Source organism: Schistocerca piceifrons, chromosome 9 (assembly GCF_021461385.2).
Source record: "Schistocerca piceifrons isolate TAMUIC-IGC-003096 chromosome 9, iqSchPice1.1, whole genome shotgun sequence".
In the NCBI taxonomy this organism is placed as follows: domain Eukaryota; kingdom Metazoa; phylum Arthropoda; class Insecta; order Orthoptera; family Acrididae; genus Schistocerca; species Schistocerca piceifrons.
Genome location: NC_060146.1, coordinates 86,840,337 through 86,857,252, shown reverse-complemented (window position 1 = coordinate 86,857,252; position 16,916 = coordinate 86,840,337). Strand labels below are relative to the sequence as shown.

The following is a 16,916-nucleotide window of genomic DNA, read 5'->3' as shown; positions in this document are numbered from 1 at the left end:
GTCGTGTTCTGTCAAGTTCAGATCAGTCACATTTGGTGGCTGAAACATCAATGTGAGTTCACAATCATGCTCCTCTAACCACTAGCCTCGTGACACAGACGTTATCCTGTCGTGTTAAGCTGTCATCGCCATTGGAGAAGACATCAAACATGAAGGGAAGCAGTTGGTGTGCAGTCATCTCAGCACAGTACACAGCTGTCACAGTGTCTTCAGTTGCTGCCGAGGTCCCACGGAAGCACAGGTGAATATCTCACATAGCACGATACTGCCCCCACTGGCCTGTGCCCGTGACACTGTATGAGACTCGAGCAGCAGTGCACCTGAGCGGGATGACAATGTATCTGAAAACGACCATCGACCTGATGAAACGAGAAACCAGGCGACACAGCCCCATTGATCCAGATTCCGATCTGGATGATCCTATGCTCACTGCAATTGTAAATTATCTTATTGTCTCAATATGGGAACATGTAGGCATTAACTGGTTGTGGAGTCCCACATTCAATAATATATGCTCTGAAACACTTCAGCATGCACCAGCATCCGTAGATTGCCACTTCTCACGCTTTACAGAGCTGGTGTGGCCTCCGACCGCCACGGTCTGTGATGAGGCGCGGACAGCCGACACCTTCTGCCTACGTCAGGTTTCAGCATTCTTCAGTGACTTTCCGTGTTCGTGTCAGTAGTACACGAACAGCTTAGGGTATCTCCGGTACTCATTCCCAGATTTTGGGCCGTAATGGTGTGTCCTCTGTCAAAGTTGCTTACCTCAGATGACTTCCCCACTTGTGATCCGTACCCTAGCTAGCTCTGCCCTGCTTACGTACTTTCCTTACTGCATTGCCTGCTTGTAACATCACCAGATTGTATTCATTCTTGTGGTAGCTGTGGTATAATGTTTTGGCTCACTACTGTACACACAAGTAAAATGTAACAACCGTCGGCTCCACGTTTTTGTCATAAAATTTGTTTGGCCTCCATCAGTGGTGAGTTATATGTCAAGCTTAAGCTCCTTAATATTTTGTTCCTCCATTACAGCTGCATATATGAACTTACCAATATTTTGAGCTAAGATGGACCGTGGTTCTGTTGCAGTATACATCTGACAAAAGTGACGCATGTCACTGTGTGTGGGTGTGCCTTACGCTGCCAGCTGCACCTATGTTCTCGGCGGTCTGCGCCGACCGAGTGCTTTGCTCGTTTCTGGCCTCTTGCAAGTTACTGGAGGCTTTACTGACACTGTGCTCGTGCTGGCTGCTCATACACTGAGGAAGTGTCCTCGGAGAAATGCGAGAGTACAGTGTGGTTGCAGTTTCTCAAAATGACAGTGTTCCGGTGCAGCTTTGCATTCTGTGCTCTGCTCAGTCTTCTTCGCTGTTCTGTCACTCGTCCTCCCAGTGCCTGTGTGCAGAACAGTATGACAGTTTCTGGACTTTTACATTTGTTACTTGTGACTTGCTGGAAATGAAATCCAGTGCTGGGATAAAAGTACTATTCTCCCAATGAGGCTGTTAAGAATGCAGGCCTGCCGGAAACACAATCACAGTGGCTGTTGCTAGAATTTTGTCAAAACAGAGACTAATGCGATAGTATGAAGAATGCAGTTAATGAAAAGAATAACAATTGTATTGCCCCTTCATTGGAATATTCACACTCCCCCCCACTCTTGACGAGGAATATTAAATAAAACATTATACTTCTTGTTGTAATTTACGACACAAATAGTATATTGAAACAATATTATAATTCCTCACATTAAGATTTCCTTACACACCAAAATAGAATTGGATACAGCTCTTTAAAAATCACAACAGACCCTGTTTTCCTTCCAGCTGTCCCCATAACTCAGTATTCCTTTTTCTTTCTCTTCGTCTTGACCAACTGATCTTCTCTTTCTCTGTGTCCACCCTAGTAATGTGGGAAGTTATGTGTCATCCTTGTATAGTAATACTGCCACATTACTGAAAACAGCAGGCATTCCACTGCCCTAGGGCCAGGTCACTGTTCGGATCAGAGTTTGCCTTATTTTGAGCGTATTGGACATAGAGGAGATTGAAACAATCACACTATAAAATTGTTACTTCTCAAACAATGAGTAATTATTAAAAATTGGGAAGTATGAAACTCAGACCTGCAAGTTTTTCTTCTTCATATATAACTGACAATGGGCCTTACAGATGAGCACTCTTTGATTTTTTTCGTACCCATAGAACTTGAAGGTCAGTGCACAGACATCAATTTCGTAAAACAGTGTGATGCCATTATCAAAAATACTCAAAAAAACTTTGTTTGAAAATTTGGAGATTCCAAATGTTAATCAACAAATATCAAGACAATCTTACTTTTTATCAAAATAAATTTTAATTTTTACATACTAATTGCTTGAAAAAATGAGTGTTCATAATAAGTTTAATATTTTTAGTAATATATTTTTTTAATAACTGGACTGATGATACGAAACAATTTATTGATCACCAATTACATTATGAAGTTTATCGCCATCAATGTACTTTCCTAGTGGATTGCTAGAATGCACCATACAAATTTTCCATTGTTCAAAGCTGTGCTGCAAGTCCGCTTGTGTCAGTGTGTTGAAAACTTCCATCGCTTTTTCTTTCACTGCTTCTACACTTGTCGCCGTAAGCACGCATTTGACCTTCGGAAATCAAAAAATGTCACAGAGGGCCAGGTTGAGCAAATGCAGTGGGTGGTCACAAAGAATGCTGTCACAGACAAAGGCAGAATGGGCTGGCGCATTGACATCTTGAAACACCCAGGACTCGCTGTTTCACAAATTGGATCCTCGTCTCCTCACTCTTTCCGTTCATGTATGGTGGTCAGAACCTCAGTGTATTGATTGACTGTCTGGCATTCGGGGATCCAGTGGGGGAGGGGGTGGGGGAGGGAATCACATCATGACTTTGAAGTTTGATTTGCTCGTCTTCCCTTATTTTGACACAGTGAAACTGGGCCCTTCCAATGCATGGACTGGCACTGTTTCAGGACTGTAGGACAAATTTTCATTCTCAATTAAAAAAAAGACTTACACGTTCTCTGTTAATTCCTTTGATTTCAATAAGAGCTCGGACACTCAGATTATGATTTTCTCAACCGTGTCACAGTTTTTATGTTGTTGTGCACTTTTGATATTGAAGGTCATCCTGGAATGGATCATATCGGGTCATTTCACTTAGCTCCTTAAATCTTTTGAACCACTCAAAATGTGTTTGTGATAAAATTCACTTCAATATACTTTCTTTAGCATGACAGATCTCCTTCCCCAGTTTCACTGAGAACTTGTTAACTTACTGCCCCATCTGAACACTTTGCTTTTTCTGAGACACTAGCCACAGGCATGTCAACGGACAATTGCTACAGTGAGACTGAGTGACTGTGGAGCTCATGGTGGGAAAAGCATGAACCAACAAAAACGACGTTCAGATCTCCTACAGTTTGCTTGTTGTTTGCTGGTAGCAGCGACAGTCCAGTTATTTAGCTGTCTCACCCCATATATTTGTATTTTCATAATCTCTACTTACAAATAAAATAGTTGTATGATTTCTAAATGTTTCCCATTTTTGTATCAAATTTCAATTCATAACAATTTACTTGATTAACAGTAGTACTTATTTATAAACACTGAAATCAAATAAATTCTGCATCTAGTGGGAATCAAACCAGCAACCCTGTGATTACAAGATTAGCACACTACAAGCGATTTAATAACACAAGTTGAAATGTTTTGTGCTTAATGGTACTCAGAAAACTTCAAAGTCAATAATTTCAAGTGTTTTTGATAATTGCACTGTATTGCTTTAGGAAATTGATGTCCTGGGATTGAGCTTCAAATCTTACAATAATGAAGAAAATTGAAGGGGGCCAGTTCATTTGATCCCTTTGTGAATAACCATCATTTTCTGAATGTTTTTCATTAATCATCCTGACGACATGTAAATGGTCGTTGCCTGTGCACATACTTTTATTTGCATTTGCCAGCGTGCCTTGTAATGCACACGTTACATACTTGTACAAGGATACAGAATAGCTGTCTGATATTAACCTTTGGGATGTGAAATTCCAATCACTACAGATAAACAAATATACAAGTAGAAAAAATTATCTTATCTTTCAGAATTGTTAGTTGCTACCTCATGGTGGAAAGAGATATACATTGGGGAAAGGTATAAAGGAAGGGAGGGCCATGTATCAAGGTGTTTTGTCGAGTTGTCATTTCCATTTTATGCGTGATGTTTCGATTACTGACCTAGCCATCTTCTTCAGATGCTGCAAGTTTTGCTGTGCTGTGTATCCAACAAACTAGTTGGAGTCCAGGCTGCAAATCCATTAACAGCGCAAAACCCACAGCACCTGAAGAAAATGGCAGGGTCGGTCATCAAAATATTGAGCATAAAATGGAAACTACAATTTTGAAGAATAAAGTGCACTCTTATGGGGTAGGTCACTCAGAATAAAGATTTAGTGGGCCTCTCCTTTCTAGCCTTCTCCAGCCTATTCATTTTTTCTCCTTTAGGATGAAACTAATAGTTTATGATGTTAGGATAGTTTTTTTTCTATTTTTGTGTGTGGAACTTTGCATTCTGTAAATAAGTACTGGCCAGCCATAATGTTACCCTTTTCTCAACTGAATCTTCCTCTAGATACATTACATTGTTCGGCTACGTATTACTATCTTCTAATGTGATAGTTTACACACATACCAATTGTCACATCATAACTTGTCCATTGAGCATTGATAAATGAACACACACTCCAAAATAGTTAGCGAGATCAGGACTGAAATTACTTGCAAGTTACATAAACCCTCTTGTTCTCATCTCCGACACAATTTCAGTCTTTTCAGAATTCTTCTGAACAGACTTTGACATCCCAGGAGCCTACCTGGCCTGACTGCCGACAGCACTAGTTTATAGTAGGAACTTTTTCTCCACAGAAAAAACAAATCATGATCATTACAGAATAATAAAACTGATCACCTTCCTAAGAGTCATTGACACATTTTCTCTAGTATTTTGGCAGATGTTTGCAATTTGATTGTTGCAGTGGGTAGATGGAGTCTGTCCAAACGCATACTGCTCATCATGTCTCATGAGACATCCATTGTCAATGGAAAACGTTTGTTTATTTCTCATTGCAGTTGTTTTTTATTTCTATGCAACATCTTTGGTAGAATATAAATAATTTAAAGAGTAAAGGTAACAACTTGCCTAACAGTTGAGGCACTTAAATCATCAATCTAAAAACCAGTTTTCTTCTTTTTTTAAATTGAAATTTTATGTGCCAATTCAAGGGAATTGTCCCACGTTAATATGGTGTGATATTTAGTATAATAATATGTATTAAAAGGGGCAGCAAAAGATCAAGGGTAAGTGGTACTTCAGCCACACATGTGTAGTGCTGCTACATGCCAGTAGTTGACAGATCAGGTGCACAAGACAGGACAAGTGGGCATATGAAAGCTGAAACATCTGGTGGTTCCAAGAAAATATTCTGCAAATGATGATGCATGGGGTGCGCTGTTAGCAATGTGCCTACATACCTTACACTCAATGTCTATGATGTGGTCGAGAACAACAGACAGACACTGAAATATTGGCTAACATCTGTTCGCAAAGTCTTTTCTTGCGCTATATGTCCCTTGTTGTCTCAAGTGCCTGCCCACACTGTGCTGTCTCTCTCTGACTGTCATGTAGCAACACTAGCCACTCACTGCTGGAGTTATGGTAATGCTGCCTCAGTTAACACATATTGTTAAACCAAACATTGTCCTATGCTAATTTAGGACACCTAAATCAAATGCACACATCGCATTCCTTTTCAAAAAACATTTTGTTTGCAACAAGAAAGACACTGATATTTTCCATTGAGACTGGGTGTTACACAAAGCATGTTACGAGTCGTATTTGTATGGGGTGACTTCATCTGCACACTAGAAATAGCAGTTGCAACTATTTCCCAAAAGACCAGAGACAATCTAGCATATCAACACCAGGGCCGCATATTATCCTCCAGTGCAGATAACTAAAACTGAAATGACCACTTTTATGACTGTCCTGCAGCACTTATGTCTCTATGCACTGTTCAGACCCATATTTTGAGAACTTACATTGTCAAAGCCATGAGGTAGATGTGGCCTATGTGGTATGTCCACATCATTCCGAGTTGAGGGAAGTATGGTAATGCAGGGTTCTCAGTGGTATACATGTACTGGAAAAGTACAAGGAGCAACTCGCTGAATAGTTGAGGCACTAAGCCATTAGTAGCTTCATTAACAAGACTGAGAATGTTGTCGCTAGCTTTCAGACAAATGCTTCTTCAAAGCTACAGAGTACGCATACACCTGAATGGCTACATTGTCCTGGCCAGGACAAAATGTGTGTGTGTGTGTGTGTGTGTGTGTGTGTGTGTGTGTGTGTGTGTGTGTGTTTACATGTACTCTTTAGTTCTGAAGATAAGGGTGAACGTAAATCACATTAGACAGTCTGATATGGTATTCATGTGACAAAAATTAATGAGCCATTGTGATTGTTTGACCCAGGTTGCCTGTTTGTTGTGATGACTACTCAGTATTCTATGTTCATTTCTGTGTATATAGCGTTTTAATAACAAAAATCCATTTGCTGTTTGAGTGCCTTTAGAATATTCCCATGCATTAAATTGTGGCAGGTGTGGATGATAAGGCTCGTGTCAATCAAGATGAAGCATCTGTCATGAATTTATGAATCTGAAAGCCACTGACTTAAGATGAGGCATGCACTTACATGTTTGTGCATCCTGTAGATATCTCAGCTGGAAAAGGATTTTTTTAGATAAATAACTACAAATTAATTCAGGTGTGCTGTCCTTGTGATTTTGTTTATTTGTAAAATAGTTTCAGTGACATATCATAAGGAACTTTATTTTATTTTTGGAATGCTAAACAAGTAAGTCCTTATAATTTTTTTTAATGATGTGGTGATGTTACCGCCGTGTTAGGCAGACAAACTGTCATGTTAGGCAGAGATTGTTAAATTGGACAGTGCACTTTTTAATGCTGCCAGTGGGTTTTTCACTTTGAGTGCGTGTTTTCTGTAGGTCATTAGTGCCTGGATGGTCAGATCTGCCAAACTGGTACAGACAACAGCGAGATAACTCGGCAGCAGTATTTTCCATGATTGAATCATTGTCACAGTTTGACTGCTCAGTTTTGATAATTTGTCATTGAGTATGAAAAATGGGGCAGTCCAGTTTTCTTGTGATGGCAACAAGCATGTTACTTTTTACTTACAGACAACACGCACAGGTGGTACACAACTTGTTATTTTCTATTCTGTACAGTTACTAATAAATCATTACAAAAGCCATGCAGCTTATAATTGTTGTCCTTTAGAGTCTAAGCAAATAGGTAATTTTCTATATACCTGTTTGTGGTATGGCTCATAAAATATGCAGACTTTAAGTTTATAACTTGTTTTGCAACAAATAATTTGTTTATTCTAATTTGTACTGTAGCAGATAAGACTAAATTAGTGTCATTTATTATCGGACACCTAAAGTAACTTGTGCAACAGCAGGCTGATACGGTGCTTCTAAAATTTGAAACATTAGTTACTTGTACATGGGCTAGGTGAAAAGTTCTCTACCTTTGGCTAGTATCAATAAAATTTTCTTTTTATTACATTGATATGAGTTGTGCAATAATATAATTTCAAGTGTCTTCCTTACCTTCAAAATAATTTTGTTCAGACAACTTTTTAAAAGCAAGAAGATACTGTGTTTCCATTCAAATGGCTAAATTTGGACACTGTACAGTAGTAATATTTTATATGAAGAATTTTAAGGAGTCTGCTCCTACATTTTCAACATTTAGTTAAATAGGTTGCTGGAATTCAGTTGTGCCGTGCTTCTCAAAGACAATCCACTTAAGGACAACACAAAACAGCAAGTACAGCCAGATCATCAAGCAAGTGCATAGTATGGTATCAGACAGCAATTAAAGGCATCTGAAATAAATGACACCATAAGGTAGTTTAGCAGAAAGAGTGCAGTACATGTTACCCAAAGAATGAAAGCTTTCTACCAGGTGTATGTTTTTAAAAATAATCAAACTGATTTTTGTGTGCTGCTCTGTCATTTCATGCCAGAAATTGAGAGACAATGAAAGCATTTAGTAAACTGCACCAAGAAAGGCAAAATCAATTTCATCTGACATTAAAGTGACAACTATAACATTTAGGAAGGCAAAAGGGAATTTTCTTTCCAAAAAGGGAAAGACAATAACTGGTGAATATTAATTCAAGTCTTCTCAACCAACAATATAAAAAACTGAGGAAAAGCCTTCATTGCAAAAGCAAAAATTAAATTTTTTCTGTAGAAAAATGCTTCTCTTTTGGGATCAATAAAATTAACATATATTAACTATGAATTGTTGAAAGAACAAAACTATTCACTAAATTTGGCATCCTCTGACTTCCACATATTCTCATATCAATAAAGATGAGAGGGATTGTCTGACCTCAAGTGGACACCCCTCGATTTATAAGGTACATTTCTGAGAGTGTAAAATAGATTCAGCTGAAATTGCTCTCTTTTACTCCTAGCTTATTTTGCAGTGAGTTAGTTCTTTACCTTCCATACCTGATTCAGTTTTACACAGCCAGCTGGCTTGCACCTCCTTCATTAGCAAAACATCACCACAGACTACAGACAACACTGGTTTCCTTCAAATCTATTTTACATAAATCTCTGAAGAACAGATTAGGACATCCATATACAGTCAGAAAGTTTTCCGTACAGCAGAGTAGGAGAGCCATTTGTCTTACACACCCTAGCTAACAAAGTTGTTGCTAACTCGGTAAGCTCTACACATAAAGTGTACCTGGTCACTGCAGAACATGCGTTTGGGACTTTCTGTGATTTATCAAGAATCCTCTGTGACAGTAGAGATGAAAACTGTTTGACCTGCACTGTTTCATCACAAAGATGTCTCAGTTTCAATGCCACTGTCATAGTTTACTCCTTGGTACTTTCTGTAAGCAAACTGCTATCCCAAACCCTTTTTCTTACCAGGATGTAGCTGTTGCTTTCACAGTCGTGATCTCAGTGTCTGACAACAGTTTACTGATTATGGCAGGTATGTGAAGCTGTCTGTTGCCTCCATTACATCTGTGCCTTGCACCGAGATGCAGATTTTTTTCTTGCTGATCATAAAAACAAATTCTCTGCTGACACTGGTAGCCTATAAATGAGAGGCTGGAGGTGCAATTCAGATTTTAGTACTCTTATATGAGTATTTGGAAGATATTCCTGAATAACACTTCAGGAATGAAAGCTACCGGCACAGAAAATGTGGAACAAAGTTCACTGAGCCAAAAGGGAGCTACATCAAAAAGTGACAAAACTGAAGATTTGAAGTGTGGCTTGTACGAGAATGGGGAAAATAAAATAAGGAACAATGAAGTACTGAAAATGTTAATGAAGAAAAGATTTCTCCTGAACCTGATTAAGAAAAGGAATGCAGACTGGGTGAGAGACACACTGTGAGAAAAAGGATTTCTAACAGCAACTACCGAAGTTACAACGGAAGGACAGTTGGGCTGGAACAGGATCATATGGAGACAGCAATGGTGTAAGGAACCTGCCAGCAGACAGGACACATTATGGTGGTGGAGGTGGTGGTCAAAAAGGCAGTTTATTTCTTACTTTCAAAATCATCTGTCATTGCCACTCCAAGAAATTTTCACCTTGCCCTTGTTTTGTATGTTCTTATCAGCTGTACCATAAAATAGTGATAACTCCTCTTTTGTGTGTGTGTGTGTGTGTGTGTGTGTGTGTGTGTGTGTGTGTGTGTGTGTTAATGTTTGACTGAGTTTTATAGTGTGTTTCAACAAAATCAAACTCTTATGGTGTGCTTTTGTGACTTTAACACATGCATGGGAAGAGTGCTCCAAATATTACAGAGTATAATCAAGCAGAGCCAGTTGAACTTTTGCAGAGCACATGCAAAATGTAGTTTCTATAACAGGTTTATTATAATGTCCACTTTAAATTCCTGATGCATTTCAGAATTTGTCTATCCATATTAGCTTCTAAGATTAAGTCAGTTTCCTGCAACAGCACAGCATTGAAACTACTTACTGTAAATCATTCAAGTCTCCACTGAGGAACTACATTTGTTAGAAGGAACACATTGAAAATGAACCCTTTGTTATAAGCTCAAAGTAAACAATAGCTTTTTTTCATTTAAGTCACCTAGGAAATGTTGAAAATAGCTGTGTATAAACTGTAACAAACTGTTGTCTCCGTGTGAAAATTGTGAAGCCAATAAGCTCAACTGCTCTTTCCGAAATTAACTCTCACAATAGGTACACATCTTTCCTAGGTCTTATACTTGTGTTGGTACTGGGTCTAATACAGGGGAAAGCAGTTAAATTATTTTGCAACAAGTAATACATTATGGGTTCTCATGTCCTATATTCTTTTCTCTTTTTCAGTTCTGACAAATCCAAACTCAAAAAGGCAGCGAATATGAATGAAAGTGAAAAAACTCGCAAAGGGTGATACAACCACAAAATATTCAAGACCTGGTCAGCAGGTTCAGTGTTTCACGAGTTTAAAGTGAACAACTGACACTCTGAATTGTCAGTGTGCGAAATTCTTCATCATGTACGTATCTAGCAGAGAACAAACAGATTTATTAGTGGCCTGGTGTGTGTGCGTGTGTGTGTGTGTGTGTGATACGCAAAGGAAAGGATTATGTGGCTGTGAAAGGACAAGTGCACTATAAAAAAAAAATTGGACACACAGTTATTGTGTACTACTCTTCACCTTTCCTCAAGATGCATAAATCATTGTAATTTATCTGTGTCTTGATGCCAGATGTGCTTATAAGTATCAGAAACGTGACTTTCAATGATTAGTGCAGAATAATAAGTTACCATACTAGCAAAAGCTAGTATTAAATTTGGATATAACTTTGAAGAAGGAACTGAAACTCCAGTTGGTAATGGACATGTGTTACATGACCTTTTGCTCAAAACATTATCCATCTCACATCAAAAGTAGTTCACTTTTGATACTAGTGGAAAATGGATGACAGTGTGCATTTATTTAACAACAGTAAGTAAGAAATGTGTAATCATTGCTGCTGTTTGATTGTTGCATAGTATATTTTTGTATCATCACATGTGATACATGTGTTGTTTTTGCAATAAGAATGTCCCTCTCTGCAAGAATGTGATAAATTTTGTATTAAAATATTTGCAACACATTCTACTTCTTGACATCTTTCAAACACAAGAAATCCACAGCTCAGGAAAGAGTCCTTTGGTTAGGTCAGGTGTCCCTGTTTTGATCATGTTCACCAGAAAATTACTATCAGGCATTTCAAAAAGAATATTGGGGTTTTAAATCTATATTTAAATGGAAAAGCAACTCTACAGTTTGTCAAATTTATTAATATGAGCACAATCCAGTCAATAATCGCCATATCTGGAGTAATCAATGTGAGTCATACCAGTTGGTAGCAGAGGCACAATCTTTAGTCAATGAAAGAAATCACACAGTGTCATATTGGGTGAATGTGAAGACACAGTCATTTAACCAACCACACACAGAGAAAGGGTACCATTTTGTAACCAAATGTGATTCTACGCTTGATGAAGGTTCCAATCACACAAGCTTCTGTGAAGTACAAAGAAACATGTTCTTGGTTTGTGGCACAAAAAGGGATTCAGTTTGGCAGTCTCGTTCACACAGCAGTATCTCAAGATTTTTCTGATCCTTTTACATGAACATGAGTGTTTATCGTCCTATAGAAATGGACACTGTATGACAACTGGTGTGTGTGTGTGTGTGTGTGTGTGTGTGTGTGTGCGTGTGTGTGTGTGTGTGTGTGTGTGTGTACTCTAGCTGAAGAAGCACTGATTCAAAACACTAGCAAAGTTTTCTTTTCTTTCTTTTTTTTTCCCCCTTTCATGTGTGCATGATGACAAAGTAATGGTTTTGCTATTCAATGAGTGGTTCCCTTACTGCTAAATTATTTACATTCTACCAGAGCCTACCTACTCTATCTATAGAAATGAAACATTGATTCAATACTGAAGATGGCAGGATCCAGACAGTCTACTTCATATACTAAACATTTTGTTTACTAACTTGTAAAGTAAAATGTATTCTTAGCCTTTTGGCTTTTATAGCTTGTAAACCCTATAAACATAAGTTGGAATTGGAAGCATTTCCTTAAAACCCTGTATACTGATATCGTTGTAATTCCTAATTCACAGTTAATCCCCAATTTCTTTGTTCTACATATAGAAGATTTTTACCTGTGTTGAACATCCAGTTTAGTCAGGGATCATTCATACTCTTTCCTTCATGACGACTGCCAGTAATTTTAAACTGATAATACAATAATGGGGCTCATAATGACAAATAATATGGAATGAACACTGACGTGATTAAAGATTTACCCTTCACCATCTGTAGATGCCACCCTTTGAAGTGGCAGGTGAACAAGTATATAAAACGCAAACTGACTACTTTGTACATTTTATTGTTGAATCTATGAGATACACTAATATTATTGTTTCTGAAAAATTTTGTATTCAGATACACTGTAATTCACCTCATATTTGGCAGTCGCTTATGTACAACCTAAAAGGAAAGACTAAAATATTTTGGTTTTTAGAGAAAACCACCTCTAAAGTTCATGACGTACAGTCGACTTCAAATTGACAGGACCAACAGGTAACTCAAAATTCAGCATTTTTTCCTCAATCATACATGGGGTCTGCAAATGCGTATTTTCCTAGACATTGAGGAAAGGAACTTTTATGACTGCTGCTTATGTATCCATAAGGTAATCACTGTTCAATGAAAGTACTGCTCTGGTGCAGCAACCAAAGCATCTGGCTGTGAAGCAGAGGACCTGTGTTTTATTCCCAAATTCATACTGCAATCCTTTCCCCCAAATTTGTATTTTTTTCATTTTTGAATAGGTAGGAATAGGAAGGTTAATAAGGCATGTAATCAATAAGGAATAATAACAAAGTAGGAAATGAGTTTCTCAAATGACTTAAGATAAAATTAATGCTGGCCACTTTACAATGGGTTTTTCACTCACTCTGTTATAATTTCTTCAAACAATGAGGCGAGCGATACTTGTCATATAAAAGGTACATAGCAAATATACTCGTGGCACCAAGAACATCTAATGAATGCAATCTTAAAGCAACGACATCATTCCTTCTGAAGACTCCACGGAAAACGGACTTGGTTTACATTTAAAAACATTTCTTTTTTGGGAAGAATTAATTCTGATGCACACCACACACAAGATAACACTGCTTGAAAAAATCAGTGCTTAAAGTTGATCATTGTTATTGCATCGGTACAGTTGTGCAATTTCCGCTGTGATTCCAGAAGCAAACTGCAATTTTGAAGCCTCGAAATAAAGCTTTTAACTTGGCAATAAAAATAAATGTCATGTGGCTGACATACGTGTTTGCAGTTTGGTAGTATTACTTCCACTATGCAAGTCGGTTGACCCTCATCATCTATAAACAAGCTATCATATGTGACAGTATGAGTTTGTCCATGCCTGAACTCCTGTATCAGACAAACATTAACAGCAAACATATCATTATAAAAAATTCAAGATATGTTTTGCAAATTGAATTTGTCAATTCCCAAGATTTGGAAAAGTGACTTGAAACATTTTTAAGGGATTGGTTAAGTGCTTGACCTCTTCTATATTCTGATGATCGGTCATTAGTTTCTTATAAACACGGGAAAACTTTGGGCAATACTTTCCCTGATACGGTGATGGAATAGTGTGCTGTGTATCAATGCTTTATTTTATACATACTACCAATTGTAACACTCTCCCTTATGCGAAAACATGCGTTGGATGTGCTCACCTACATAGCAGTCTTACTAAAACTAGCCTTAAAATTCAAAGCAACCTACCAAACTAACAACATAACATTCCTTTTTATTGCCAAGTTAAAAACTTTATTTCGAGGCTTCAAAATAAGAGTCTGCTTCTGGAAATGCAGCGGAAATTGCACAACTGTATTGATGCAATAATGATAATTCATGACCAACTTTAATCACTGATTTTTCAGGCAATATTATCTTGTGTGTGGCGTGCATCAGTATTAATTCTTCCCAAAAAGAGAAATCCAAGTTGTATTAGCCTGACTTGTTATTATTCCTTATTGATTTACTGATAGTATTAATCCTCTATGTCTACCAACGTAAATGGGAGGAAGAACTGCAGAATGCATCTGGGAACTGAACCCAGGGTCTGTTTCCTGTCCAGATATCTCGGTCGCTACACCACCAGTGCTTTTGTTGGACAGCAGTCAAAAAAATTTCTTTCCTCAATTTCTAGGAAAATATGTGTTTGCAGACCCATTTGCAATGATGAAAAATGCTGAATTCTCAATTATCTATTGATCCTGTCAATTTTGAGTTCATTGCATGTCATGAACACAAAGGGTGGCCTTCTCAAAAGTGGATGGTTGTTGAGCCAAAATACGTTAGCCTTTAATTTTAGGATGCATGCAAGCGACCTGCCAAATACGGGCCAAATCGTGTGTGTGTGTGTGTGTGTGTGTGTGTGTGTGTGTGGAGAGAAGGTTTTAAGCGCGCACGACGGCAAGGTCTTCAGCACCCACTCAGTAACAGATTGAGAAGGGTGTCAAGAAAAGACTCAGAACAATAAGATTAAACAGAACGTAAGACAAAGGAAACAAGCTTGGAAAACTATGTGCCTACCCACACCGAAGCGTGGGAGGAAGCATGCTGCCAGCAGTAAAACATGGACAACTCAGGAAGAAAGTGGTAGAGGGAGCTAAAGCAATATAGCAGATGGTAGTACCTAGCTGACTGCAAGGAGAAGGGAAGGAGTCAGCCACTGTGCAATACACTAAAACCTCCAGCCTAAAAGTTTAGGCCAGACTCCAGGCACATCACAAAACTTTAAAACCCTAGACGTACACGTCTCATCATTAGCTAAAGCACTGGGCAGATCCCCATCAACTTGTGCTTCTGCCCTTGCGTCACGGTATAAAATGCAGTCTATTAAAATGTGCCGGACAGAGATGTGCACACTACAAGCATCACAAATCGGGGGATCCTCCCGCTGTAATAGAAAGCTATGTGTGAGAGGACAGTGCCCAATCCGAAGATGCGTGACGGTCACTTCTTTCCACCTGAGCACCCGGCAGGAGGTATGCCACGGCCGAGTTGTTGACTTCACCAACTGCAGTTAATTGGCCGTTAGTGCCAGCCATTCTTCCTCCCACAACTCCGTGCACTTCTTGTGGAGTGCAGAAATGACAGACTGCAAGGGAATAGGACACTGGACCACATCCTGCTCTCTGCAGGCCTCCTTGGCAGCCCGATCGGCTTGTTCATTGCCCCATATTCCTACATGACCAGGCACCCAGCACAAGGACACCTCCTTACCCCACCGTTAGAGCAAGTACAGTTGGTCATATATCAGCTGGACCATCTCCTCAGTTGGGTACAGATTCTCGGTTGGCTGCATGTGGGGCTTTGCCCTTGTCAGAATGTATGTATTGCCTACAGCTCAAATAATAGCTTTAGCAATCAATCCAATGTTGTGTTGGTATCAGGAACAGCAATTGAATATATTTGTAATTCATTAATTAAGGTTTCTGTCAGAGTTGCAAATTTATCGCAGTGCTGTATTCTGTGCTCACAAACTGTTGTATTTCATGTTTTGTTAGGAACATTGTACCTTCTAATATAGGTAATGGTTTGAGAATGAAGGAAAATGTTCAAAATTAGTGACTAATAAAAACATTATTTGCAACTAGGAAGCTTAATTAATAAATTACAAACTACATTTTCTCTCTCTGGTCAATCATAATATCAAGACTAACATTTGCACATTATAATAGTGCTGTGTAATATACTGGCTGATACCAACTTCTTGTTTTCTGTTATAATTGCCAGCAGGCACTTCAGTATAAAATTCAAGTGAAAAAAGAATCCAGCCCCACATACTGTTCCTGCATTGTTGCTTGGCTCATGGAATCCCCCTAATGGCCTCACCATCAAATTACCCATCTCCAGCTGCTACCCCTCCTTCTACACTGACCTCCATGTGTTCAGATTCTGCCACTCCTTAGCCGTCACCAACATAGTCCTGCAAAACAATATCAACCAAGCCGCAAAATTCTCCTGCTATGCAATCCCAAATTCCTGGAACCCATAACACACATTGAAAGTCTTGCCCTCCAGGAACTAGAGCAACACCACCTAAAAAGCTCTCCACCCTGTTCACTTCCTACCCCCAGCTTGGAGTATCACTGTCCACCACCTTTCTAATAACCTCCCACACATCCCCTCATAGCTGACAAACCCTGTCTCGCAGACCTACTCCATTTACCCCACCCTCAAAGCTCTCTCATACCACCACACAGAAACTACAATCACCTTTTGCCCCACACCCAAACTCAATCATGCAGGACTTGTTAAAGACCTTCTCCCGGTCCCTACAGTGGAAACACTTTTTTGCCACCGGCCCTACCAATCAGACTCAACCAAAGACTAATGTTGAACCCTGCCTGCCTCAGTTCACTCCCCCAACCAACCACGATCCACCCCCGCTGCCCACAAATCACCCCGTTAACTTTCCAGAATTTTTTAACCTCGAACCTTGCCTCACCATCATTCTCCAAATCCCTCAACATGCAAACTAACCTTAAATCTGTAGAAAGAACCAAAGTCCACTACCTAAAAACCGATCCCAGCCTGCCGACAAAGGCTCCACCACTGTTGTTTTGAACCATAAGGATTACCTGATAGAAGGACTCTGCCAGCTGTCAGATACATCCACTTACAAACCTTGCCACAATAACCTCATTACAATCTCCAGTCACTCA

General features: G+C 39.0%; 1 protein-coding gene across 2 annotated transcripts in view; it reads left to right on the top strand.

The window, feature by feature from the left end:
* Positions 1–10,802, top strand: part of LOC124716937 (breast cancer metastasis-suppressor 1-like protein-A) — an 80,008-nt gene extending 69,206 nt beyond the window's left edge. The window contains exon 6 of one of the 2 annotated variants that reach the window (XM_047243518.1): positions 10,491–10,802. In XM_047243518.1, coding sequence (XP_047099474.1) covers positions 10,491–10,528 — 38 coding nt within the window. In that variant the 3' untranslated portion in view covers positions 10,529–10,802. Of the gene's footprint in view, positions 1–1,095; positions 9,589–10,490 lie in introns of those variants that run through there. The other variant, XM_047243519.1, reaches the window with a different exon arrangement.
* The last annotated feature ends 6,114 nt before the right edge of the window (positions 10,803–16,916 follow it).